This window comes from Oryzias latipes, chromosome 11 (assembly GCF_053564925.1).
Source record: "Oryzias latipes strain Hd-rR chromosome 11, Olatipes_Hd-rR_3.1".
In the NCBI taxonomy this organism is placed as follows: Eukaryota; Metazoa; Chordata; class Actinopteri; order Beloniformes; family Adrianichthyidae; genus Oryzias; species Oryzias latipes.
Window position 1 is genome coordinate 11,514,553 of NC_136247.1, and position 25,448 is coordinate 11,540,000.

The following is a 25,448-nucleotide window of genomic DNA, read 5'->3' on the forward strand; positions in this document are numbered from 1 at the left end:
CGGACGTCTGGCCCGAGCCCCCCGCACCGGACATCTGGCCCGAGCCCCCCGCACCGGACGTCTGGCCCGAGCCGCCCGCCGCGGACCCCGAACCCGAGCCGCCCGCCGCGGACCCCGAACCCGAGCCGCCCGCCGCGGACCCCGAACCCGAGCCGCCCGCCGCGGACCCCGAACCCGAGCCGCCCGCCGCGGACCCCGAACCCGAGCCGCCCGCCGCGGACCCCGAGCCCGAGCCGCTTGCCGCGGACCCCGAGCCGCTTGCCGCGGACCCCGGGCCGCCTGCCGCGGACCCCGGGCCGCCTGCCGCGGACCCTGAGCCCGAGCCGCCTGCCGCGGACCTTGGGCTCGAGCTGCCAGCCGTTTGCTGGTCGGACAATCAAGGCCGGACGGCGCGGCCTCCCGGCCGCCCTCCAGACCCGCCTGGACGGACAGAGCGGCCTCCCGGCCGTCCTCCGGAACTGCCTCGCCGGGCAGAGCGGTCTCCGGGCCGTCCTCCGGACCCGCCTCGCTGGACTGCTGTTGGCCTTTTGATTGGCCTTTTGGGCCCCCTCCTCCTGGACTCTAGGAGGAACCTCGTTGCGGTTCCTTGAGGGGGGGGTTATGTTACGGTTTCTGTTTCTTTGCCCTTTTGGTTTGTTTCTTTTTTGTTCTGTGATGTTTTCAGTTCACTTCCTGTTTTTGTAGGGTTTCCTGTTTTTTTTTGTTGTGAGTTTTACTTTGGTTCCCCATCCTGCCTGATTGTGTTCACCTGTGTCTCGTTTGTCTGTATGTATTTAAGTCTTGTCATTCCCTTCGTCCTGTGCTGGTCCATAGTTTGTAATTGTATTGTTCCCCAGTTTCAAGTGTAATGTATTTCGAGTATTCTAGCCTGCTGAAGCAGTGGTTTTGGTTTTCTTGTAGTTTTTGTTATTAAACCCCCATTCCCTGCATCCTCCTGCCTCCTCTCCTCTCTGCGCCTGGGTACTTCCCTTCTCCCCCGTAACAAAAACGTGCTGGATGAACACATATTCTGAGGCTTGCACACAAAAACAGTAAATCAATACATAAAGAAAAACAAGGTTGGATCTTTGGGTTTTTGTTGTTGTTTGTTTGCTTGTTCTGTTGTTTTTCTGATGAAAACTGAATCCTGGGGAATCTGTAGAGAGTCTGAAAAAAGCCAAAGACTGATCAAAAGCAGAACACTATACAACAAAACACATGCACACACAAGAAAACACACAAACAAATGTGCTAAATTCATGACTCATACAGTTCAGATGAAAAATCCCATCAAGAATCCTTTGTTTGATTTTGAATCCTTTTTTAGTTAAAGGGAAGCCAGGTGATTCTCAAAATGAACACATGTTCATTCTGCAAAAGCACATCGTTTTTCCACAGATTTAGCCGGTGTTTAAATTCAAAAATAGCCCAATTGAGAAAATTAGAGAAAGTTCAACAAGGTAAACATCTTAATTTAACTGTTCCAATTTTTGGTTTGTTTGTATAAGAAAAAGGTATATTTACGTCAAATAAAAGACTCCTTCAGCACCATGGACAGCTCCGGGTCAAATGAAAACTGTTGTCTTTCTGATTACAACAAACAGAAACATGAAAAACGTTCAAACAGAAAAATAGACGAATTGTACAGATAAAAATATGGACATTTTTTAACGTAAAACCAGAAATGAAACAAATTAAAGCATTTGTTTGTTTTTTAATATTGAATAATTTATATAATTTAAAGAAATATTTAAATTTGAAAGTATACAAATTACCCTGCTATTGTTTTTCTTTCTATCCATGATCTTAACATTGCAAAATTTAAATAATTAAAATTTGTTTTGTTTTTATTTTTGAGGCCCACAGTACTGTTTCATTTGTTCCACTAGACGTCGCCCTTGTTTCCTCCAATATTTTATAACAGGCGCAATTTTCTCCCAAAAAAAAGATTACAACCTTCAGGCAAATCAAGAAATAAAACTGAATATACTTTGATAGGAAAGATGAAGTTATCAGACAGAGAGTGGTGTGATGATGACGGCGACTTGAAGCTCCGCCTTCTTCTTCTTCTTCTTCCGCTGAGCCTCCTCTCAGGAGAGAGGGAAAAAAACGACGTTTTCTCAGACAAACGGATGCACCTTCTGCGCAGGCGCAGCAGGATCGAGGCTGTTTTGGAGGCAAATCCCTGACCGATGTCCGTCCCGGAGGAGCGCGCGGTGGCCGCGCTGGAGGCCACATAAGCGGCGGTCCGGCGGCAGCGCTCCTGCATGCGGAGCTCCTGCTCCACGCCAGCTCGTGTTGGAGGGCCACACTGGGGGGTCGCAGGCGGCTGTGAGGGGAAGCAGCGTCCCCCCGCTGCCCGCCTCCCTGGAGCAGCAGCAGCACCGCAGACAGCGACCATGACGCGGCTGCGCAGGAAGGCTCTGGTCGCCCTCTTCCTCTTCACGCTCTTCATCTTCGGGACCATGATGGGGCTCAGGACGCTGAAGCCCAGCGACGGCTTCTCGGACTTGGCTCCCGGCCTGGACTCCATCGGGGAGAGGTCCGAGAGGAGGCGGCAGGAGGCGGGGGACGTGGGGGTGTCGCCGGGCCACTTCCACGAGGGCGGCAGTGACACGAAGGTGGTTTTCAGCAAATCCGACCGCGACTACAGCATTTTCTACGACGTGCACATCTTCTACTACCTGTGGTACGGTTCTCCCAGCGTGGACAACAAGTACATCCACTGGGACCATGTGATGGTCCCGCACTGGGACCCGAAGATCGCAGCCAGCCACGCTCAAGGAAAGCACACCCCCCCAGAGGACGTTGCCTCCAGTTTTTACCCTGAACTGGGACCCTACAGCTCCAGGGACCAGAAGGTGCTGGAGTCCCACATGTCCCAGATAGAAGCGGCTGCAGCAGGTACAGAGATGTTCCTCCTGGACGTTCAGGAAGAGTTTCAGCTCTGCAGCATCTCCATGGATGCGGTCCGTTCAGCAACCCAAAAAGGGCTCTGATGGTCCAAACCTCTCTAACTCTGCCTGGTGCTCCATTATCTGGTTACCTGGCAACAGCAGAAGAAAAAGAAAAAAAAGTTTTCCTCAGAACAGCGATGCTTCTCCTCATCTGAGCAGCTCTTTCACTGCTGGGGTCAAGGGTCATCTTAGATTCAATGTATTTGAAATAGGGATGTAGTGTGACAGGTGTGAATAATGTCCTCAGAAGCAGTCACAACTACGTCACCAGTTGGTATGCTCAGCCAGATCAGGAGGTCTGCAAAAATAACAGATAACAATAGAATAGATTGTTAAACTGTAAAAATGCGATCTTCAAGTTGATTTCTGACAAAAACTTGGTGTCACCGCTTTGAGCTTCCAGGTTTGAGGTCCGTCAAGTCACGTGGAGCTTGGTGGAGACAAAAATAGAGATTTCTTTTTTGCTGTCCTGGTTTTGTGACGTCACAAGAGTGGAAAAACTGAACAATTTACGGGAAGCTGTGTGTCCAGAAGTCAATGGTCACTACATTCTGAAATAAATGGTCTAATTGGAAATCAATCCTTTTTTAAATGTTCTCTTTATTACACTCCCCCTCCCTCCTCCCTGCAGGCGTAGTGGTGTTGTCATGGTATCCTCCCGGGGTGGCTGACGACCACGGTGAGCCCACCGAGGACCTGGTTCCCGCTGTCATGGACGCCGCCCACAGACACAGCATCAAGGTAACTGGTGAGAAAACCGCTATGTTTTTCCTTTCTAGTGATTTGTTCGTCGCGTGATGGCGATGCAATACCCCCTGAGGAAAAAAGATATTGTGCACATCCTTTCAACTCAAATGCATTTATTACCAGAGGCCTGTTCTGAACTTCTCCTTTCCTCGCAAGGTTTTTGCCTTGCAGCTGCATTGCATTGTGGTTCCTTAGCCGGTAAATGATCTTCTGCAGCTTGGGTTTTGAGGCCTGCAGGCTCCTCCTCTAAAGGTTAGACACGCAGATTTCTTTCCTCAGACGCCATGTTGGAGGCTGGAGGTGCTCAGGACAATCTGAACAGAGTAAGCCGAGCATCCGACTCCGGTGTTCAACGGAGACGTAGGACTGTTGGGTTTATGCAGCAGCGTGTCTCACCGTTGATGTGAGACTGAATCTCTCCGCTGACAGGATCTGAGCTGAAGTCTCTGACATCCCAGCATCACTTCAAACCCGTGAATATAGGTCATGGGATTAGGGACTCGCGCTAAAAGACTTTACTGCATAATCTTTAGGCAAACAACTTTGAATCAGAGCAGCAGAACAACGTGGAGAATTCTCAAACAGAGTTGGAGGTGAATTATCGGTTTTAGACCCAGCTGTGCCTCGCAGGCTTAAAGATCAATTCTGATTAAATCATGTTTTTGGTTTTTTAACATGTTCTTATGGGATTTTTCTGATGATGGAGGACATATTGTAAGAAAATTAAGCTCAAAATGGCATTTCTGAGAATTTTTTATTGACTTTTGTGTAAATCAAGAGCGGACAAATAATGGTGTTTGAAAAAGAGCCTTCAGTATTTGTGACATAGAAAATACGCTGGGAGGGCCACAAGCTCCCTGCTCCGCTATGCCCTAAAACATGGGAGGGGAAAGGGGGGTGGGGTTGCTCTGTGCCAGCTAACCCACCCAAAACTAAGAGGTGAAATTTTAATAAAGAACACAGGTCTTTGATTTGAGCTAAAAATGGCATCATCTTAATAAAAGGACCGCTGGGGGACGCTTTTACAATAGATCAGAAGATGATTGGAGTTGGACTTTAATGTCTGATCCAGGAAGCAGGAGCAAAGCTGAACCAGAAGGTTTTAGGCTGACAAAAATCTGAACAGGAGGACTTTTCTGCTTCACAGCATGTCTGCGTGAAAAAGCGTCGGTGCTGTGCTACCATGTTAAGCGGAAAATGGATTTTAGTGAGTTGAACTTCTGCAGACTGAAAATATGGGCCACACAGTGAAGGAATGTTAGCTTGGTGCCTAAAGAGACAGTGGCCTGATGAGCTTCTATCTGTACAGCATCAGACGGCCATCCATCTTCTCATTATCTGCGTCCATCACAGCCGGAGAACAGTCCAGCTTTGAGAAGCACAACAACCAGAAACCATCGTGCTTGTTTCTGACATTTGTTCTCTTTTTATAAAAATGCACAATTTTTGATCAGATCATGTTTCGGGCTAACAATCATGTGGAGACAGAGCACCTGTTTATTTTTTTGTTTGTTTATTTTTTAACAGTCATGCAGTGATCACAGTCAGTCCATCTGCTCGTCTCTGCACAGGTGGCCTTCCACATTCAGCCGTACAAAGGAAGGACGGACCAGAGCATGCATGACAACATCAGATACATCATCGACAGGTGAGCTGTCTCCCTCACCACTGGTGTTTCAGAGCAGGAGCTCCTGAAACCCTGATGAGGAGGATGAACCTCTGGGAACATCACATCAAGCCTCTCTTCAGTCACATCTTAATATAAAAGAAATCAGTCGGATATGTATTTTATTTTTTATTCTGTAAAAGATAAAAATTACTAAACTTTTAGGTTATCTGTCTCTAACTTTAAATCGTGAGTAGCAATCCTGTTCAGATATGTTTTATTTTGACAAGATTGGTGGACTTCCTGTTCTAAAGGTGAAAGCAGCCGTGAAGCGTCATCACTTTACACTTCACCTGGTCCTCCGGAGAAGCTCATGGCATTAGTTGATGTAAATAACAGAATCAACCAGACAGGAAGTTTAGGATAGAGAGAAGAAAACGTCTGTGATTTTCAAAATAAAATAGTCCATGAAAACTTCATGTGCTCCAGTTTGGCTCCACAAGCGCTGCAGCCGTATGGAGTTAATTCAGCCGTGCCTAGCAACTGTTGCTATCAGACTGCAGAGGTCTTTCATGTGGCATGATTTATTTGATTGGTGCATTCAGCTGAATACCACTGCAGATAAATCATGGCTGCATCATAATTTTGACTCATTTTAAATGCTTTTTTTTTCACAGGTATGGAAAACATGCTGCCTTTTACAGATTCAGGACCAGCACAGGAGAAGTCCTGCCGCTCTTTTACATCTACGACTCCTACCTGACCCCGTCGGAGTCCTGGGCGGAGCTTCTCACAGCTAAAGGCTCCAGGAGCATCAGAGGCACGCCATACGATGGGATTTTCCTCGCCCTCATTGTCGAGGAGCGCCACAAGTATGACATTTTGGCCAGCGGCTTCAACGGCGTGTACACCTACTTTGCTTCCAACGGCTTCTCGTTTGGCTCCTCCCACCAGAACTGGAAGGCCATCAAGGCCTTCTGTGACACAAATAATCTACTGTTCATCCCTAGTGTGGGTCCAGGTTACATCGACACCGCCGTGCGTCCGTGGAACAACCACAACACCCGAAACCGGGTCAACGGGCGTTACTATGAGACGTCCTTGCAGGCCGCCCTGTCCATCAGGCCAGAAATAGTCACCATCACGTCCTTCAACCAATGGCACGAAGGCACGCAGATAGAAAGGGCCGTGCCCAAGAAAACAGTCACACGTTTGTATCTGGACTACCAGCCGAACCAGCCAGACCACTTCCTGCAGCTCACCCGGCAGTGGGCCGAGACTTTCAACAAAGAGAAGGACAAGTGGCTGATGTGAGCCTCAGTCTCTGAGAAAACCTCTTCTTTCCGTGACCAATAGGTCAAAAGCTACTTCGCTGCAGCCAGTCGTCTTTTCCTGATTGCATTATGATGGTTAGAAGAAGTCCAGTTTCTCCAGGTTCTAATTTTCCCCTGATGATGAGGACACTCTATGGAGAAATATTCTTTTTAATTATTTTGCAGTTGTTAAATGATCTCCACACATGTAGATATGTTTTACAAACAAAATTTGTGGATCTGTTAAAAACTTTGAGAATCATTTGGTGATTTTGTAATACGGTTTAGTCTTTGTGTAAACACACATACAGCGATACATTGGTTTTGCTCACGTAGAAAAAAAAGCCTTTCCTGTCTTCAGACATTTTTACATGTCCTCATAACAGCATATAAACACCCACAAGAGTGTTTTCTTTGGAGGGGTGGGGCTTACAAACATAAACTTAAGTCCCATTTTCTGACTTTTGACAGGAATATTTCATCTGAATAGATCAAATACTCAACACATTTCTCCAGTCAGCAGCCAGTCGGTGTATCACCTCTCACTAGATTACAAAATGTTACTCTATTTAATGTAAATGAGTGTTTTTCCATTTGTTTCTTGTGTTATGTAGCTAAAAACTAGGAGAAATTCTTGAACTTTTAGCTACCAAAGCAAGTTTAACAGATTTCTTTTATTTTGTTTGGGATAATCCTGACCACACCATGCTTTTGCTGTCTGTGTTTCAAATAGTTTTGGATTTTCTGCTCCAAGTATAAATCAGTCTCCGTAAAGATGATCTGAACAATGAGATGAAACGGTGAGCAGGGCAAACACTGGGGAGACTTTTCTGTCATTTAGAACCTCAAAGTTCATCCTCAGCCACTTGCTTTGTTTTTCAGCACTTCTTTTTAAATTCATTTATTTTAAATTTGTATATGTTTCCAACTTTTCTGTCTGTTTTTTTCTATAAATTGAAATAAACTTTGATTCAATCCAGGTAAAGACATCAGTTTGGGGCACTGACACAATAACTGAAATTTTCTGTCTTGCAGGAAACGTCATTGATATTTCCAGCTAACGAAAGATTCTTTACCACTGGCAAGATTCAATATTCACATTTTTTTCTTTTTTAAATTATTTATAGCTACATTACCTACATTATTAATTTAGAAATTAATTAGGAAATAAGCTAATACAAAAGGGAAAACCAGTCAGTTTAATCAGGTGCATACATTTAAAAAAATCTTCCTGTTTAATTTCTTCATTTTTTCACATTAACATCTGGTTCTCTTCAGGCACATCAGGTCTGACTGTAAACATGAATGCGACAAAGGTTTCCCATGATCTTATGTTTCTTAAATAACACAAGAAGATTCGACAAATGTTTCTGAAGATAGAAAAACATTTTTGCAAGTGTGCAAAACAATTTTACAACTGTTAATCTTTCATGTACAGTTTTCCAAAAGCACTTAATTGTTTAGCCCTTAAAAATTTTCCTTTGCAGATGCAAAACGTATTTACATGTGTGGACATCAATACTCACAAAAAGGAAGTCTAACTCCATGATTGTTCTTGCTGTAATTTTCTAAGTGAATATATAGTATGTCTGTTTACATTCCTGTGTGGGATTTTTTTTCTAACAGTTTGCTCTGCAGGAACCATAAAAGAAAAAAGCTTCAGGCTCCTCCCCCTCTGGGATGGTCCTACAGACTTGCCTGATATAGGCAGGAACAGGGGCGATTCCAGGATTTTTGTTCTTTCGGGAGGCTTTATCATTTTATTTTGACCGGCAGAGCATACAGGTCACTCTGGCAACATGTTTCCATGGTTCCTCCTTCTTTCCATCACCTCCTTGGAAGCGGCGGTCCATCTGACGTACAAACTTGCCTTAAAGCTCATCTCACTGTTTTTATGAGATTGTGTGAATCCATGCTTTTGAAAGAAGCTCCATGATTTTCCTGTGTCAAACCAACATTTTCAAATACATCCTTCTTTAAATTCGACCAAACAAGTCTACAAGCAAGGAAGAATTCAGCAATATCCCAACAATTCAGAACTTTGGAACCAGTGATGCTGGAATCTTTTGAGTTACTAACTCATGAAACGGTTTTAGGTGTGTAAGACCTGGATCCTTGTGGCCTAAATCACAGCACATCAGCAGAGGGAGATGCTTGCTCTTTAGTCTGCTGAAGAATAACAGAATTACAAAACATTAATCTCGATATGTTTACTGAGAAAACATTGACTAAATACTTTCTTAAATATACAGTTAGGTGTTTTATCTTCAGTGTTGATCTCATGTGGACTTTTACTACTTTTTAAGAGTCTGAATCTGTTTTTTCTTAAAAACTGAAGGCTTTGGCATTTTCCACTGGTCCCTTGAAAGTTGCCTCTGCAAGCGCATATAGACCCCGTCTATAAAGGCATAAAAAAAAAGAAAAAGACTATTAACTAAAAATAGCTCCTTAGTTAAACAACTGAAGCTATTTCAGCTGGACAGGTTGACAACTATAGGAAAAACATTTAGACTGTAAAGACTGTATAGCTAAAAAAAAAAAATCGGGATAAATACCACCTGCTGATTTACAATGTATTTAAATTATACAAAAAAACAGATAAAAGAAAGACAGATTTAAAAGGAGACAAAGAACCAGAAGTTCTTCTTTAATCTGAGAACTCAGAAACCTTTCAGCTCAACAGCTAAAATACCTAATCTGTCATAACTCCACCCGTGCGGCTAGGAATCTTCTTTTTAGACATCAGTGTCCGTTTTTACAGTTATGAGCTGAAACATGTCAGAAAATATGACTTCTGCTGCATTTATTTTCCCTAAGGATAAAAACTGTCAATGAAGCTCTGAAATGTCATCAATTGGATTCTATATAAGGATTCTAGTAGAAGTGTTTCTCCCAGATGAGGGTCAGTGTGCTGCACAAACTCAGACAATCAGATCTGTGTAAAAAGTCTTCAGTTTATTGTTCACAGATTGACATGTTAGAAAGGTTTATGAGGAAAAAACTCAAGCTGGAAAACATTCTACTGACTAAAACAGGAAACTTTAAGCAGTTATGATTTAAAAAAAAAAGTCATCATGGAGATTCTCCTTCCTGAGTAACTACAGCAAGCCCTGCCGCTTCAGATCTTCATAGGTCTTCTTGTTGACCACATTTCCGCTGGAGTCCTCGTACTCCTCCTGTCAGTCCAGATGGGGGGGAAGATGAGAAGTGAGCCCTCACATGTCCACATCACATGTCCACATCATGTTCTCAACAGTTTTCTGGAGGAAACCTCACCTCTGTGTCTGGCTGCCAGCGCTCCAGAGCCTTCTGGGACTTCAGCTTGGCCCACACTGCAACATCCCACAAACATCAGAGGTGACACGCCCCCCCCTCGCAACAAGCACACACATCAAAACCCATCAAGCGGGACACTCACGGGAGACTGCGTCCTCGATCTGTGTGACGTTAGCGAAGTGAGCCGTGTTGGGGATCCCCAGGCAGCGCATGCCGTGAGCGTGCCTCCACTCCTGCAACACAAGACGGGTTTTTTTCCACACCTGACCCCCACACGCGTTTAAACGCACACCCCACATTGACAACGAACACCTACTGCAAAGTGCCTCTGGAAGGCTTTGGGTCCCCTGTAGGTGTAGTTTCCACAAATCTCACAGTTGTAGTTGATGTTCAGACCATGGAGCTTATAGAGCCAGTATGGGATCGGCTGGAGAGGAGAAGATCACAAGAGGAAGCTTCCGATGACTGAAGCTGAGAGCTCGTCACAGAATGATTCGGGTGGCTTTTACCTTTCCATCCCAGCCCAGGGGCAGATTCTTGGGGTTGTAGATGATCTCGTTATCCTCATCTTCGCTCTCGCTCTCACTGAGCTGCTCCTCCTCCTCTTCCTCACGCTCCTCCCCTGTCCTGGCCTGCTTCCGTTGCACGTTCTCGTGTGTCAGCTGCCTCTGCTCCTGTGAAGGACAAGCGAGGCGGCGGCTATAACTTCCGAGGTCACAGCTGCACCAGAAGCCAGTCCACCAGCTCCACACTCACCCCGAGGATCTCCACAAGCTCGTACACCTGGGCCTCCAGAAATGCGATTTCCTTGTTGCGCTCAGTGTCTCTGAGGGGGAGGAGGGGAATATCAATAGAGACGTTAACAAAACACCATCAAATTTAGACTGGATACCTTTTTAAAACTGCTTACTTTTTGGGGCCTTTGGCTTTTGGATTCTTGGCAAACAGAGATGGATCGAGCGACTCCAGAGATTTGCCTTTGGTGCTGAAGAGTCTCTGCGCTCTCTCCTCCAGAGTCCTGGAGCAAACAACATCATGCTGGTTTTTCCTCACGCCCATCAGGCCACAGCAGAAATGTCCAACAAACCCCAGGGTTTTATCACTATTTAAGTTCAACTGCTGGACAGGTAAACTCTGACGTCACCCAGAGGACATTTAGTTTTAACAGGACAACCAAAGAGGTTAAGGCTTTGAAATTGGCTGATTGGTCTCCTATAGTAAAAGACCAATCAGAGCTGAGCAGCACTCACCCTCCACACTTCAGCTCCAGAGCCATCAGAGCAGACTTCAACCTGTCCAACCCCAAAGAGGCCAACTCCTGAGAAACAGAGAAACGCATTAAACAGGAAAGACAACCGCATCAATCAGTCATGCATGAACGCTGTGTACCTCCCAGGATGAAAAGGCAGACAGGTCCAGATGAGCTCCAGCGTGTGTCAAAGCGCTGCTCGTTTCTTTCTGCATCAGAAACGTTTATGTTCAACGTTTCTTAAATCTGAGATCGTGTTCAAACGTTTGGACAAATGAGGAGAACTTACAGGCCAGCCTGGAAAGGTCCCGTTGTCCCATTTTTTCTCAAAGTCGGTCAACACTTTGCCGTAGAGGTCGTTCTGGTCCAGCAGGGGTTTGACCCTGTCGGTGTAGTCCTGCAGGTACTCCAGCAGCATCTCCAAGTATCTGCACAGCCGGCAGCATTTTCCACCTTAATGCTTCGCGTGCGGAAAAACAGCGGAACTTTCGCCGGAACAAACACTTACTTTCTGTACTCAGCATTTTTCCGGTCCTTGGAGATGTCAAACAGTTGATCGAAGGAAGACAGGTATGTGATGTAATCCAGTTTCTGAGAACCACAGGGCAGTTAGAAAGTGCACCTTCATGTGAATCTGGACACGGATCAAGCAGATCTGATGGATCCTGACCTCAGACCCCTTCAGGTTGATGTACTTCAGGTAACAGTCATGGAGGTCCAGGTAGCGGCCGTATCCCTCCTCATCCGTGAACTCCACCATGTCTGAGGCAGACAAAAATCTGGGTCAAACCAGACTCAAACTATTCTGCTCGATTTTTCTAAAACTAAAACAAAGGCTTTAAAATTAAATCCATAAACACTTTAGACCAAATATATATATATATATATTTTTTATCTACAATACAAAAAAAAGACTTAAAGCCGGCTAGTTGCCGGCTTGTGAAGGGAATTCCTACATTTAAGCCCCCCCCCCCAAAAAAAAATGAATTTAGGATCTAGCTCACCAAAGGTGGAAAAACTAAAACAGATGTGTACTTTGAGAAAGAACTCTTGTTTGTTAATAAGAGTTAATGTTTGTAAAAGAGAAGAACAAGATAAAGAATGCTTTGGAGGTGGATCCGACTTACTCTGAGCTTCCTCACTGAGATTTTCACTGGCTTTCATCAACTCGTCAAACTCTGCAGACATGGGGATGGAAATCTACAAGGAAAACATGTTAAAAAACGGTTTAATGAAGGTCACATGACCATCAACAATTCCACATGGATTATGGCCATTACTAAAACACCAAGTGTCCTTCTGCTGACATTTTCTGCAAAACAATCCTGTGATGCACAAAAAGGTTTCCTCCACAACTTTCAGTCGCTCCAAAGAGAGCAGTTCCCCTCAAGCTCTGCAGAATGAGCAACATTCCGGCACAGAATGTGTCGGTCTATTAAACACACATTTGACATACTGAGGGCTTTGTGTTGCGCTTCTGACTGATAATCCAATAATGTCCATACCCCAGAACAGGAAAAGTATTTTTTGATACCTAAGTGGCCGAGTCTATTTCTTTACCTTTCAGTTGTTCCCTACAGTGGGTACCACAGGGAATCATCTTATGATTCCCAGGATGGCCTTCCTAACACAATTCCTAACACAATAACTAACACACTCTATAGTTTAAATCTTTTCCTGATATGAAGCAGCGTTTATAAATAACTCCATCTGTCAAACCACACAAAGCAGTGCTGTTACAACTCTGGATTCTGTACCTCATTGGGGTGCTTCCTGTGAAACTCCTTTATGTGTTTGAGTCTGTTGTAGAACTCAGCAAACTCATTTGGTCCAGAGATGGCAGCGAGCTCGTCTCTCCTCATGCTGCCAAAAGAAAAGAAGAAGAAAAAAAACAGCTGCAGTAAAGAAAAAGAAAAGATTCAGACCTGTGGGTTCTTAAGACTACAACACTCACCCATCTTTGTCTTCATAGGAGTCTCGCAGGTTTGCACTGACATCCATGTATCTCTGACGAAACACATTTAGACACAAGCATTCTTGAATAATTCCATTTTTTTAAAGTGCTATCATCAAAATAAACATCTCAACTTCTTTTGTCATTTTAGTTTCAAAGTCTTAATTATGACGGCCTGTTATTGTTATATTTGTACAACCTTTCTTCATTTAAAGCTACTACAGCTATGCTTTCAGTAGTTTATATTGCATCTCATTTAGATAATACTACTTGTAAAATACATACAAACAAAATGTCCAGATCTGAGAGACAGACAGGTCTAGTTTTGTGAATGGCTTTGAAGGTAAACTCAAAATTTTTAAGTTCAAACCGGAAAATGGAAGTCAATGGAGCTGCTGGATGAATGGAAGCAGCAACACCTACCTGTGTGTCTCCTTATTCTATTTGGACAAATGAGTTCATAATCGGAGTAAAAAACACTTATTCCTTCTCATCATCATGTGTCCTTCTTCTGACTCCACTATATACTTTTTCGCTTTGAGTTGTCTATAGTAGGAAATATAGTAAAATTTTCACTTGTCTCAACAGCTTATGGATGATTGGTCGTCTTTAAGATAGCTCATCTTAAGTTAAGAAGGCAATGTTTCAATGTCTATTTTAAAACTATCTGTAGCTTTTGAACTAATACTATGCTCTAAGCATTGTAGCGGTGGCGTAAGCCTGCCGCTGTGTTAGCATCAACAAAACGTTGTTTTTTTTTTTTAAATTCTACTTACATCGAGCATGGCTCTAATCCGATGGTCGGAATTAATCTGATCCCGAAGCTGAAACAACAAATAACACATTACAACCATTAATTTTCTGTTTTAGGAGGATAACGTCGTGGCACGTAATGCCAACGTTAGCCTGCAGCGGCTAAGCTCACCGTTGACTTTTTCTGTAACATTTCTTTGGTTTTGGCGTCCATGAGCCGCTCCTTCTCTTCGTGATAGCGGCGCTGTTGTTCCAAAATAGTCTCCATGTTTCGGGAATATCTCGTAGTTTGATTGCCTGTTTTCTTCTTGTCTTTTACGCTAAATGAAACCAAAAAAAAGCTACTACGTTTGTTTCTATTGAAGCATTCTAACGTACGCCGGGGTCCGTCACCAGATAAGTTTCTGAAGAAACACCCCCCAGTAAAACGGTTCCGCTTTGATAACCGCTTCCCTAACAGACATACACTAAACTATTACTTTAAATAAAAATACTCAAAGCTTGGTTTGCAAAATTACTTTTAGATCGTGGAATCTCATTAATATAAAATATTTTTGGTTTTGTCACTTTTTTTTAAGGAATGTTGTTTTTAAACTAGACTGGAAGTGTAAATGTTTTGCCTGGAAAAAATGCACTTCATTGCATTGTTCGTGTTTTATAATGTTGTATATGAGCAAGAAATGCAGATTCTCGTTGTTTTTGACAGTTAGAGGCAAATATACATTTGAAAATATGAATTTAAGACTTTCAAGCTAGAAAGACCCACCTTAGAGAGGAGGTGGTGATGCTTCAGAGTATAGCTCTAACAGAGGATGAAGAACAAGAAGTTTAAGTCCTGCATTCCCACAGTCATCAATGAAAATGTGAGGTTTGTGCAAATTACATGGATGAAGTGAAAGTGTTCATCAGGACATAGGGAGAGAGCAGAGAATTCGGTATAATGTGTTTCACAAGGACATGGGTCATCACCAATCCCAATTTCCGGATAGCTTCAACTGACAAAGACACTACCTCCATCGGCAAGGGGGGAGCAAGGGGATCTCGCCTTGCCCAGGGTGTCACTTGGGGGACATCTTTGTGAGTCCTCCCAAAATCAAGGGAGCTGGCTCGGCCCTGGGCTACAAACTGGCTACTATTGAGGAAGTCTGAATCAGAAGGAGGCTGGTAAAACTGACATCTATCATGGATAATCCCTCCTAACCCGTCATCATGCTGTTAAATCTCTCAGTAACATATTCAGTATCAGACTGTGACACCCTTGTTGTAGGTAAAAGTGCCATCATCCACCCTCTCCAAAACCATTATGATGTGCAGAACAACACTGCACAAATTGCGTTGTAGAGTACACTCATTCTGCATTTCAATATTTTACAAATGTTTTAGCCCATGCAATATTTTAAGCCACGCAATGTAAAGACCAATAGCATTTTTTTTGCAGCCGCTCAACACCTTCTGTTTGTTTTTTATTCATTAGCAGTTGTTGATTGGATGCTTTTACTCCTGGATGCTCTGCTTCCACAGGAGACGCAGCGATCAATCATTCAGAGATCGGAAAGTGATTGCTGTCTCTGACTGGCGCCACAGTGTTCTGATTTTACTCCGTGTTTTCCTCCTGTCTGTCCTGACTTTAACCCTTTATAATCTGTTGGGTCTTCAACAGATTCAACAGTGCTGCAAGGACACTAACGGACACACAGAGATAATTTCTTCTTCTTCTCAGAATATCTACCACAAACTATCAGTACTTAATCCTCTCTCATCCTAAACACAGGAACGCTTCGAGGCAGTGTCCTTGCCCCTCTTCTTTATTCATTAGTTACACAAGACTGAACCACAACTGATCATTTAAACACCATTGTCAAGTTCCACCACACAGCTGTGGTAGGACAAAAACTAATTAAGCTGCCAACAAACTAAAAGTTCAGCATCGTGTGCTTAAAAAACTGGATTTAAACGTTTGAAAAACAAAAGATTTAATGATTGACTTCCAGAAACACAGATGTGAAACACCCCCACCCAGGACACAATCTGTTCACATCACAATCCTCTTGAAAAGACATTTATGAAAACTAGAATAAACAGAATAAACAAAAGTTGTCATTCCTTCTCTGTGTGTATCTGATTCTGCCTCTGATGAACCTAAAATATTGTCACTAATTATGCCACACAGATATTTTAATGGCTCATATTGTGTTCCGTTATTGCTGGGTTATTGCTGTCTTTTTTCTTCTTTTTTAATTTTATTTTTTATCATATTTAACCTTTTTCATCTATTATCTACCTTTTACTGCTCATGCATGAGCAAACTACCAAACTGAATTTGTTTTTTTGAACAACTTTGACAATATAATTTATTGTGAATTTATTTTAAATAATCTAGTTAAAAATAATTTAATCCAATCTAGCCACAGGGGTTGCAAGCCAGTTGCCTCTGTGCCGGTCCCAAGCCCGGATAAATAGAGAGGGTTGCGTCAGGAAGGGCATCCGGCGTAAAAATTGCCAAAATAACCATGCGAATCATCCACACCACTTTAGACATACCGGATCGGTCGAGGCCCGGGTTAACAACGACCGCCACCGATGCTGTTAACCTACAGGGTGTCGGTGGAAATTTGACTACTGTTGGTCGAAGAAAGAGGGGAGGCAGAAGGGCCCGTGGCCAGAGAGAGAAGGGAAAAGGCAGGAACATAGGTTTGAGAATAGGGACTCTTAACGTTGGCACAATGACAGGGAAAGGCAGAGAGCTGGCAGACATGATGGAGAGAAGGAAGGTAGATGTACTGTGTGTGCAGGAGACAAGGTGGAAGGGCAGCAAGGCACGTAGTATTGGAGGAGGATACAAACTGTTCTATCATGGTGTTGATAGGAAGAGAAACGGGGTAGGAGTGATTCTGAAGGGGGAGTTTGTAAACAGTGTTCTAGAGGTGAAAAGAGTCTCAGACAGGATGATGAGCCTAAAGTTAGAAATTGAAGGGGTGATGGTGAATGTAGTCAGTGGGTATGCGCCACAGGTTGGCTGTGAGTTAGAAGTGAAGGAGAGATTCTGGAGTGAGTTGGATGAGGTCATACAGAGTCTCCCCAGAGGAGAGAGAGTTGTTATTGGAGCAGACTTTAATGGGCATGTTGGTGAGGGCAATAGAGGTGATGAGGAGGTGATGGGCAGGTTTGGTGTGAAGGAAAGGAATCTGGAGGGACAGATGGTGGTGGACTTTGCGAAGAGGATGGAAATGGCTGTAGTCAACACTTACTTCCAGAAGAGAGAGGAACATAGAGTGACATACAGAAGTGGAGGTAGGAGTACCCAGGTGGACTACATCCTATGTAGACGAGGTCATTTGAGAGAGGTTATTGACTGCAAAGTGGTGGTAGGAGAGAGTGTAGCCAGACAGCACCGCATGGTGGTGTGTAAGATGACTCTGGAGGTCAGGAAGAAGAAGAGAGGGAAAACAGAAAAGAAGACCAAGTGGTGGAAGCTACAGAATGAAGAAACTTGTGAGGAATTTAGGCAGAAGTTGAGACAGGGTCTGGGTGGTCAGGATGAGCTTCCAGATGACTGGGAAACTACAGCAGAAATTATCAGGGAAACAGGTAGGAAGGTGCTAGGTGTGTCATCTGGAAAGAGGAAAGACGGTAAAGAGACTTGGTGGTGGAATGAGGAAGTACAGGAATGCGTCCAGAGGAAGAGGTTGGCTAAAAAGAAGTGGGATGTAGAAAGGACTGAGGAAGGTAGACAGGAGTACAAGGAAGCGCAGCGTAGAGTGAAGAGAGAGGTGGCAAAGGCCAAACAGAAAGCTTACGATGAGCTATATGACAGGTTAGACACAAAGGAAGGAGAGAAGGACTTGTACAGGCTAGCCAGACAGAGAGACAGAGATGGGAAGGACGTGCAACAGATAAGGGTGATTAAGGACAGAGATGTAAAGGTGCTAACAACCCAGGAGAGTGTACAGAAAAGATGGAAGGAGTATTTTGAGGAGCTGATGAACGTGGAAAATGACAGGGAAAGAAGGGAGGAAGATGTGGTTTTTGTGGAGCAGGAAGTAGCAGAGATTGGAAAGGATGAGGTTAGGAAGGCTCTGAAAAGGATGAAGAGCGGAAAGGCCGTTGGTCCTGATGACGTTCCTGTGGAGGTATGGAAGTGCTTAGGAGAGGCAGCAGTGGAATTTCTAACGAGGTTGTTCAATAGGATTATAGAGAGTGAGAAGATGCCTGAGGAATGGAGGAGAAGCGTTCTGGTTCCGATCTTTAAGAACAAGGGTGACACGCAGAACTGCAGCAACTATAGAGGAATAAAGTTGATGAGCCACACAATGAAGCTGTGGGAAAGAGTAGTGGAAGCCAGGCTTAGGAAGAAGGTGGAGATTTGTGAGCAGCAGTATGGTTTCATGCCCCGTAAGAGCACCACTGATGCCATTTTTGCTTTGAGAATGTTGATGGAAAAGTACAGAGAAGGTCAGAAGGAGCTGCATTGTGTGTTCGTAGATTTAGAGAAGGCGTATGACAGGGTGCCGAGGGAGGAGCTGTGGTACTGTATGAGGTCGTCTGGAGTGGCAGAGAAGTATGTCAGAGTAGTTCAGGACATGTATGAGAGAAGTATGACGGTGGTGAGATGTGCTGTAGGTCAGACAGAGGAGTTCAAGGTGGAGGTGGGACTACACCAAGGATCAGCTTTGAGTCCTTTTTTGTTTGCTATGCTGATGGACAGGCTGACAGACGAGGTAAGACAGGAATCTCCCTGGACAATGATGTTTGCAGATGACATCGTAATTTGCAGTGAGAGTAGAGAGCAGGTGGAGGAACAGCTAGAGAGGTGGAGGTTTGCTCTGGAAAGAAGAGGCATGAAGGTCAGTCGTAGTAAGACAGAATACATGTGTCTGAACGAGAGGGATCAAGGTAGAAGCGTTAGGTTACAGGGGGCTGAGGTGAAGAAGGTGCAGGAGTTTAAGTACTTGGGGTCAACAGTTCAGTGTGATGGGGAGTGTGGAAAAGAGGTGAAGAGGCGAGTGCAGGCAGGTTGGAGCGGTTGGAGGAAAGTGTCAGGAGTGTTGTGTGACAGAAGAGTGCCAGCAAGACTCAAAGGAAAGGTGTACAAGACAGTGGTGAGACCAGCTCTGCTCTATGGGTTAGAGACGGTAGCAGTGAGACAGAGACAAGAGGCTGAGATGGAGGTAGCGGAGATGAAGATGTTGAGGTTCTCCTTAGGAGTGACCAGGTTAGACAGGATAAGGAACGAGTACATCAGGGGGACGGCTCATGTTGCCTGTGTTAGCGACAAAGTCAGAGAAGCCAGACTGAGATGGTTTGGACATGTTCAGAGGAGGGATAGTGGATATATTGGTAGAAGGATGTTGGAGATGGAGCTGCCTGGCAGGAGGGCAAGAGGACGGCCAAAGAGGAGATACATGGATGTCTTAACAGAGGACATGAAGTTGGCTAATGTTAGGGTAGAAGATGTCCATGATAGAGTGAGGTGGAAAAGGATGATTCGCTGTGGCGACCCCTGATGGGAAAAGCCGAAAGAGAAAGAAAGAGTTAAAAATAATTTAATCCACGGAAAAGAAAATGTTTTTTTTATTCTCGATAGATATTTGAAAACAGTTTAAAAAATTCAATGAATAAAGCAATTCTATGAGCTCTTATTTTGGGGGATGAAACCGGAAGCTCCTCTCCGCAGACTGACGTACGTGCTGCGTTCAGCGGCGGAGGCACGCAGTCTCCCCGCGCACATAGATGGTATTCACGAAGCTGCCGCGTGAACTGAACAATTGACTACGACGTGGGTTTCGTGGTTGTGTTCTGACAGTCCGCCTGAGAGCACAGGGACCGGGGTCAGCGGAGCCCATCAACCCAGGGCTGCAGATAGGTTAGTCCAGGCTACAGCTCAGGAGTAATGGCGCCTTTGTGCGGCGTTTAGAGGCGCTCGGTGAAGTCAGCACTGTCTCTGGCTGCGGCCTCGCTGACTCTCCTCGCACGAAAGTTCATCGGGTCGAACTGAGTCGGGTTCTGTGTAGGGACGGTGCTAATCCTTTTCTGCCTCTTCAAGCACTCTTTGGAGACTCGTTCGACAGTGGGGTTCGGGTGTGCGGCTTGGTTAATCTCTCTGGTGTGTGGTGGTCAGAACCTGGACGGAGCCTCCCGCAGACGGTTCCGTTGTTGAAGGCTGATGTGACAACAAAAAAAAGAAGAAGCTCGGCAGGATCATTCCTGTTGGTTATTCTGAAAATCTAACTGAGGCTCAACCCTGATGGTTAAAGAATGGAGTCTGCTACTAGTGCTATTTAATACCATAGTTTAGGTATGGAGGCTTCTCGTTAAAGCTGAACCTGCTGGTTTAGGATAAATCTACGGTTATTCCTGCTGTTCCTAGTTTATCTGCATAGAAGCATTGGTTTTTATTTTACTAATGTTCAAGAGAACTTCCTTACCTCAAAGAAGAAATGCATTGTGGATGAAAAGCTGCTCTCTACTATGTTTGGTTTTTGTTTGTTACAGTCAGTCAGTCAATCAAGTTTTACGATTTGTTTCAGAGCCTTCCTCCAGTTTTTATCTGCTCTTGGGGCTCGGCATGTCGGATGAAGATTCCAGAGCCAGCTCAAGCTCCTCTTCATCTTCATCTTCAAACCGGCAACAGGAGACCAACTATCTGAAAAAGAAAGACAGCAAAGCCAGCATGAGCAAGAGCTCTAAACTACTGTCCACTAGCGCTAAAAGGTCAGTGCTGAGTTTTATACTGTACTCATCGCTTAATGGAAGATCTCCTTGGTCCTGGATCTTCTCTTACTTAGGAAAATCCAGGACTAGTCCTCGAGACAGATTTAGCATGTTTGAGATGCTGATAATCATCCTTTTTATCGGCCTACAAAACATTGTGCTGATATCATTGAGCGTCAGTGTTCTAACTTGATCTGGAAACAGGGTTTCGGATCATGAATGCCAACTGGTACTGATAAGGTGTCCCTCATGGCTCCATTCTTGGACCACTGTAGTACAACATATGAGGAAACAAATCTTGTGTTTTCCTTCAGAATTCAAAAGGAGCTGGCTGACATCACACTGGATCCTCCTCCCAACTGCAGGTAAATGTTTAATTTTGACAATATGCAGGTGAATGTAGTGATTTCTGTGATACAGGACTTGAAAATAAATTATTATATTTGACTAACATTTCACAAAAGAAAAATACTGTTGGTTTGACAAGTTTTTCTGTTTAATGTGAGCTTCCTGTTTTTTTGGTGGGCGTTTTTTTTTTTTTTTTTTTAGTGGTTGGCTTTTATCCTCTAAGGGACTTTCTAGCCTATCCGAGGTCAGGACGGCTGGAGGGGAACGTTTGAGGTGATAAAACCTGTTGCAAGCTGCTCCAAGTTAAACGAATCTCAACTGGAATACCGCTGAATAGAATATCGAATATAGAACAGAATATTTAAGGGGGATCCCAGTAGAGTTTTCTCCTTTTTTATTTATTTTTTGGTGTGGGGGGGGGGGTGAATGCACATGATTGGATTTCAGAAACTGGTCTAAAATGTGTCACCATTTGAAAGTCCATTTCCCGATTTTTGGTGGAGAAGCGGAGTTTAGTTTAAAATCGAAATTATTGAGCATCAGTATTCAGCAACGTCATAGAAAAAAGGATCTTGGTGGAACGCTTTCAGCGTACTTCAAAACGGCGTTTAAATCAGGACCTATCTGTATTGCTGTTCCTGTTTCTGTATATAATAAAGTTCTTCCATGTGCGTTTGGTGAGACGGTCGTTATTACTGCAGAGAGCCTCCTTTTCCTCCCCCGCCATAGTTCTTCATTCATACAGACGCCCACACGGTTCTTCCATTTCAACCTATAGTCTATTAAATAAAGGTCAGCCATATGAAAGAGCTCATCAGCTCTCTTGTTCCGTGCAAAATAGTAAATCCTCTAAACAAGTTAGATGTAAGCTAACAGCAAAACCAAATCAGACTAGAAATCATCAGAGATGCTCACAGATCTGAGTGTAACTGTTTTTTTTTTTTTACAGTGCTGGACCCAAAGATGATAACATCTATGAGTGGAGGTCAACCATCCTGGGCCCCCCGGGCTCTGTATACGAGGGAGGGGTATTTTTTCTGGACATCGCTTTCTCTCCAGATTACCCCTTCAAACCACCCAAGGTCAGAATCTCTGGAGAGAAAAAAACCTGTAGCTCCGTCAGGAGCTGTTCCACAACACTGTCTGACGTTTTGCTGAAGATCTGACTTACAGATGTAGATTTGTGGGTTTTATATGCAGAAATTCTAAGTTCATCTGCTATTGATCTTTGAGAAAATATTCATTACAGATGTTTTTGTTTCTATTTTTGTCTTCATGCTGTCTTTTCCAAAGTTGGTTTTCACTGGAAGAGTCAAAGAAGACCCACATTTTCAGGATGTCAAGAAACTGACATGTTATGGAAAAGTTGATGTCAGACTGTTGTATTCAGAACATTAATGAAAACATCTGCAGAAGTTCGTTTTTTTGGTAATGTTCCCTTAGTCTGAATCAGTCAGAAATCTTTGGATCAGATACAAACGGTCTTCAGCAGTTTACTGTGTCCAAACATCCATGAAAAGCTGAAAGCTTCATAAGCAGCAGAGATGAATTCAGTCTTTACATCTAAGAATTAGTGGAAAAGACTGCTGCTGGAGTTGAAGCTTCAAGATTTTGTGGGTTTCAGCTGTCACTTAAATGAGTCACTCTTGAACCAGAGATACTTTGAGCGAGGACGGAAAGAAATGGACCCAGTTGACGAAAGTCTTCTTTTCCAATAAAAGTAAACCTTAATTTCTTTTGGAAATCAAAGTCCTTGAGTCTGGAGATTAAAAAAAAAATGCTTAGAATCCAGTCTCCTCCTTCAGTGGTGATTTAGAGGTATTCTCCTGGTAAAGAAAGTATGGAAAGAATATGAAGACACTAGACCAACAAAGCAGACAAGAAAAAAAGTAGTTTTCCATAACATCTCAGACGCTGCACCGATGCAGGAATTTAAGCCCAACCAAGAACTGCTTCTTTGACCTTTGGCCGCTACGTTCCACAGCGAATCATCTCTCATCTAATTCACAGCATCCTCACTCACGCCCTCATCTCCTCATTCACTAGATTAATCCATCTTCTTTTTGGTCTTAATCTGGGCCTCGTTCCTTTCAGGACACGCAGTTAAACTCTGCGATTTCAAAAAAAAAACAAACGACACATTTTCATATTTTTGTTTATCAAGTTTTATTATCTTCAGCTGTATAGTGTGTTCATTAAAAACATTGGAACTGTATCAGTTTGTGGGATACATCTATTTATCAGTTTCATTGTTTTGAACTAAATCATATTATTGAACGTCTTTGTTTTATTTATTATTAATGTAGATCTGCCTGGTTAGACTTAAACTGAATGTGAAAAAGCAAAAGTGGTGGTTGGTGTCTCCATTTGTTTCCAGGTGACATTCCGGACCAGGATCTACCACTGCAACATCAACAGTCAGGGCGTCATTTGCCTGGACATCCTGAAGGACAACTGGAGTCCAGCTCTGACCATCTCCAAGGTTCTGCTGTCCATCTGCTCGCTGCTTACCGACTGCAACCCCGGTGAGTGCTGCAGCTGACCCGAGCTAATGGTAAAACACTGAGATGGATCAGTGGCTGAGGTTTTTGAGGGTAAATTTGGATTCAACCATTAATTATTCAAGGGATGAGGAGCACATTTTTCCTGTAGAAGTGTGTGAACTTTAGCACGTTCAGAGTCCAGATGTTGGTGTCTCCTGAGATGATGAAGCAGCAACCTTTGGAGCAGTGATTTCACTGGTTCCACCTTTTTATTTTGTTTGTTGCAGGCTGTTATTCATGTTCAGACTCTGTTCTGAGTGATTTATCGTGGACGTCTGCACAAACAGCTCCACAGTTTTTTATTTCTTCAAGTTTGTCACTGAAAATGTATGAAATCCGATCTGCATCTCCTCTAACCTTAGCGTCTGACCCATCTTCTTTAAATCAATAATCAGACATGCAGATTTCAAGCTGATAGATGAGCTGATCTGATCAATATGCAATGAAGAAGTCCTAAATAAAGGCGCTTATTGGAGCATATGTTATATGAGAAACAATTCTGCAACAAGTGTCACGTCCTGTTTCAGTGAGACCTGCTGTTGGGCAGTAAAGGGGTTTCTGTTCTGACCTGCCCTCTGCTTCTCCTAACAGCGGACCCTCTGGTGGGGAGCATCGCCACGCAGTACACCACAAACAGACCCGAACACGACAAGATAGCCAAACAGTGGACCAAACGCTACGCCACATGATCGCCCAAGCTGACCCCATCACCGCCGCCGGGGGAGGGTGGGATTTTATTGTGAAATGTATCTTTGTTGTATCTTTTAAGTTATGCGTTCCAGCTGGAAGACCGTGTTAATATTAAAGATGAAACGTGTGCTCCTGTTGCAAACGCAAGGGGTTTGTGTTGTTTCTAACATACGGTCATGCTTGTTTCCAGTCCTCTAAAAGTGACAAATTAAATCATCTAAACATAACTTTTATTGATCTGTGCTTGCATATGTGTAAGTAAATACAAATAACTTTAAGGAAATGCAGTTTCTGTCAGACAAATCCACCATCGGAAAAAAAAATCATTACCGCTACCAGGACGAAGCTGGATCTTCATTTCATCTAAAGCAAAAAGAAGCTAAATGAATAGTTATACTTTAGTGGAATGATGGGTCTAAATGGAGATCCGCTGGATCCCGTTTAAATTACACATGTGTAAAGTTTAGAAATATCAGGCCAGGTAAGCTTCCTTCCACCTGTGCTTGGCCCTTTCTCGCTCATGCAGACCCATCTCTGAATTCATACCATTAGTAGGCAGATGCTGGCTCTCACAGTGACAGATCTGGTTTGTGGGAGATCATAAGAACTTAACTAAGGCTGTTTCTAAATGAGTCATTGTCTGTCAAGCAGCTTAGCACTTCAGTTAGTTTTAAACATCCTCTGCAGAGAGTTGAAAATCAACATGGTCTGTGCTCCTTTGCATCTTGGCAGAGGAAGGGAAAACTTGATTTGAGAGTGCATGGGATGGTCGGTTAGCTGGGTGAAAGGTTGGTTAAGACTTGTGCTTGGTGACCGTCTCCACCCACAGCTTTAAGCTTCTTCCATTGCTTGCACTGCTGTGCAGCATCCTGGTCCACCTCACCTTCGCTCTCAAAAGGAAGGTCAGCTGCAGCAAGTGTATGAGTGTAAATGACGAAGACTCAAGAGGAACGGTGAGGTTACAGGGAGCGTTTGCAAAAGAGGTGAAGCGTACAAGAGTAGGAGGAGGTGGTTTCAGGTGTGACAAAAGAGAGTCGGCAAAAATGAAATGATGGAAAAAGAATGTTGACGTTGAAGCCACCAGGAAGGAAGATTAGAAGAAATCAAAATAGAGGTGAATTATGATCCACTGTGGTGATCCCTGAAGGGAGCAGATGGCTCGTACTGTAAAAAACATGGACAAAGTGTGTTGATCCATTACCTCTTGATAACATTGAAAAGAAAATGTGATCGTAGGGAAATGTTCGGATGATTTCACATTTGGGTGTTAGCTACCAAGCTAATGGCTAATATGCTGCAAACAAACCAAAATTCCGGCGATA

General features: G+C 43.8%; 3 protein-coding genes across 3 annotated transcripts; 2 read left to right on the forward strand and 1 right to left on the reverse strand.

The window, feature by feature from the left end:
* The first annotated feature begins 2,048 nt into the window (after positions 1 to 2,048).
* maneal (mannosidase endo-alpha like) lies at positions 2,049 to 7,581 on the forward strand. The gene is made up of 4 exons (XM_004074099.5): positions 2,049 to 2,883; positions 3,568 to 3,677; positions 5,255 to 5,331; positions 5,967 to 7,581. Exons 1-4 carry the CDS (start codon positions 2,247 to 2,249, stop codon positions 6,601 to 6,603), a joined length of 1,461 nt encoding a protein of 486 aa, XP_004074147.1. The 5' UTR covers positions 2,049 to 2,246; the 3' UTR covers positions 6,604 to 7,581.
* Positions 7,582 to 9,538: 1,957 nt separating this feature from the next.
* Positions 9,539 to 14,287, reverse strand: sf3a3 (splicing factor 3a, subunit 3). Its single transcript, XM_004074097.5, has 17 exons — positions 14,007 to 14,287; positions 13,858 to 13,905; positions 13,082 to 13,134; positions 12,885 to 12,990; positions 12,255 to 12,327; positions 11,798 to 11,889; positions 11,636 to 11,718; positions 11,417 to 11,555; positions 11,268 to 11,336; positions 11,129 to 11,196; positions 10,789 to 10,896; positions 10,635 to 10,704; positions 10,388 to 10,552; positions 10,195 to 10,305; positions 10,021 to 10,111; positions 9,879 to 9,934; positions 9,539 to 9,778 (listed from the first exon to the last, which is right to left on the reverse strand). Exons 1-17 carry the CDS (start codon positions 14,100 to 14,102, stop codon positions 9,701 to 9,703), a joined length of 1,506 nt encoding a protein of 501 aa, XP_004074145.1. The 5' UTR covers positions 14,103 to 14,287; the 3' UTR covers positions 9,539 to 9,700.
* Positions 14,288 to 19,487: 5,200 nt separating this feature from the next.
* ube2e1 (ubiquitin-conjugating enzyme E2E 1) lies at positions 19,488 to 24,268 on the forward strand. The gene is made up of 6 exons (XM_004074098.5): positions 19,488 to 19,697; positions 20,362 to 20,545; positions 20,860 to 20,910; positions 21,843 to 21,975; positions 23,271 to 23,418; positions 24,028 to 24,268. Exons 2-6 carry the CDS (start codon positions 20,400 to 20,402, stop codon positions 24,123 to 24,125), a joined length of 576 nt encoding a protein of 191 aa, XP_004074146.1. The 5' UTR covers positions 19,488 to 19,697; positions 20,362 to 20,399; the 3' UTR covers positions 24,126 to 24,268.
* The last annotated feature ends 1,180 nt before the right edge of the window (positions 24,269 to 25,448 follow it).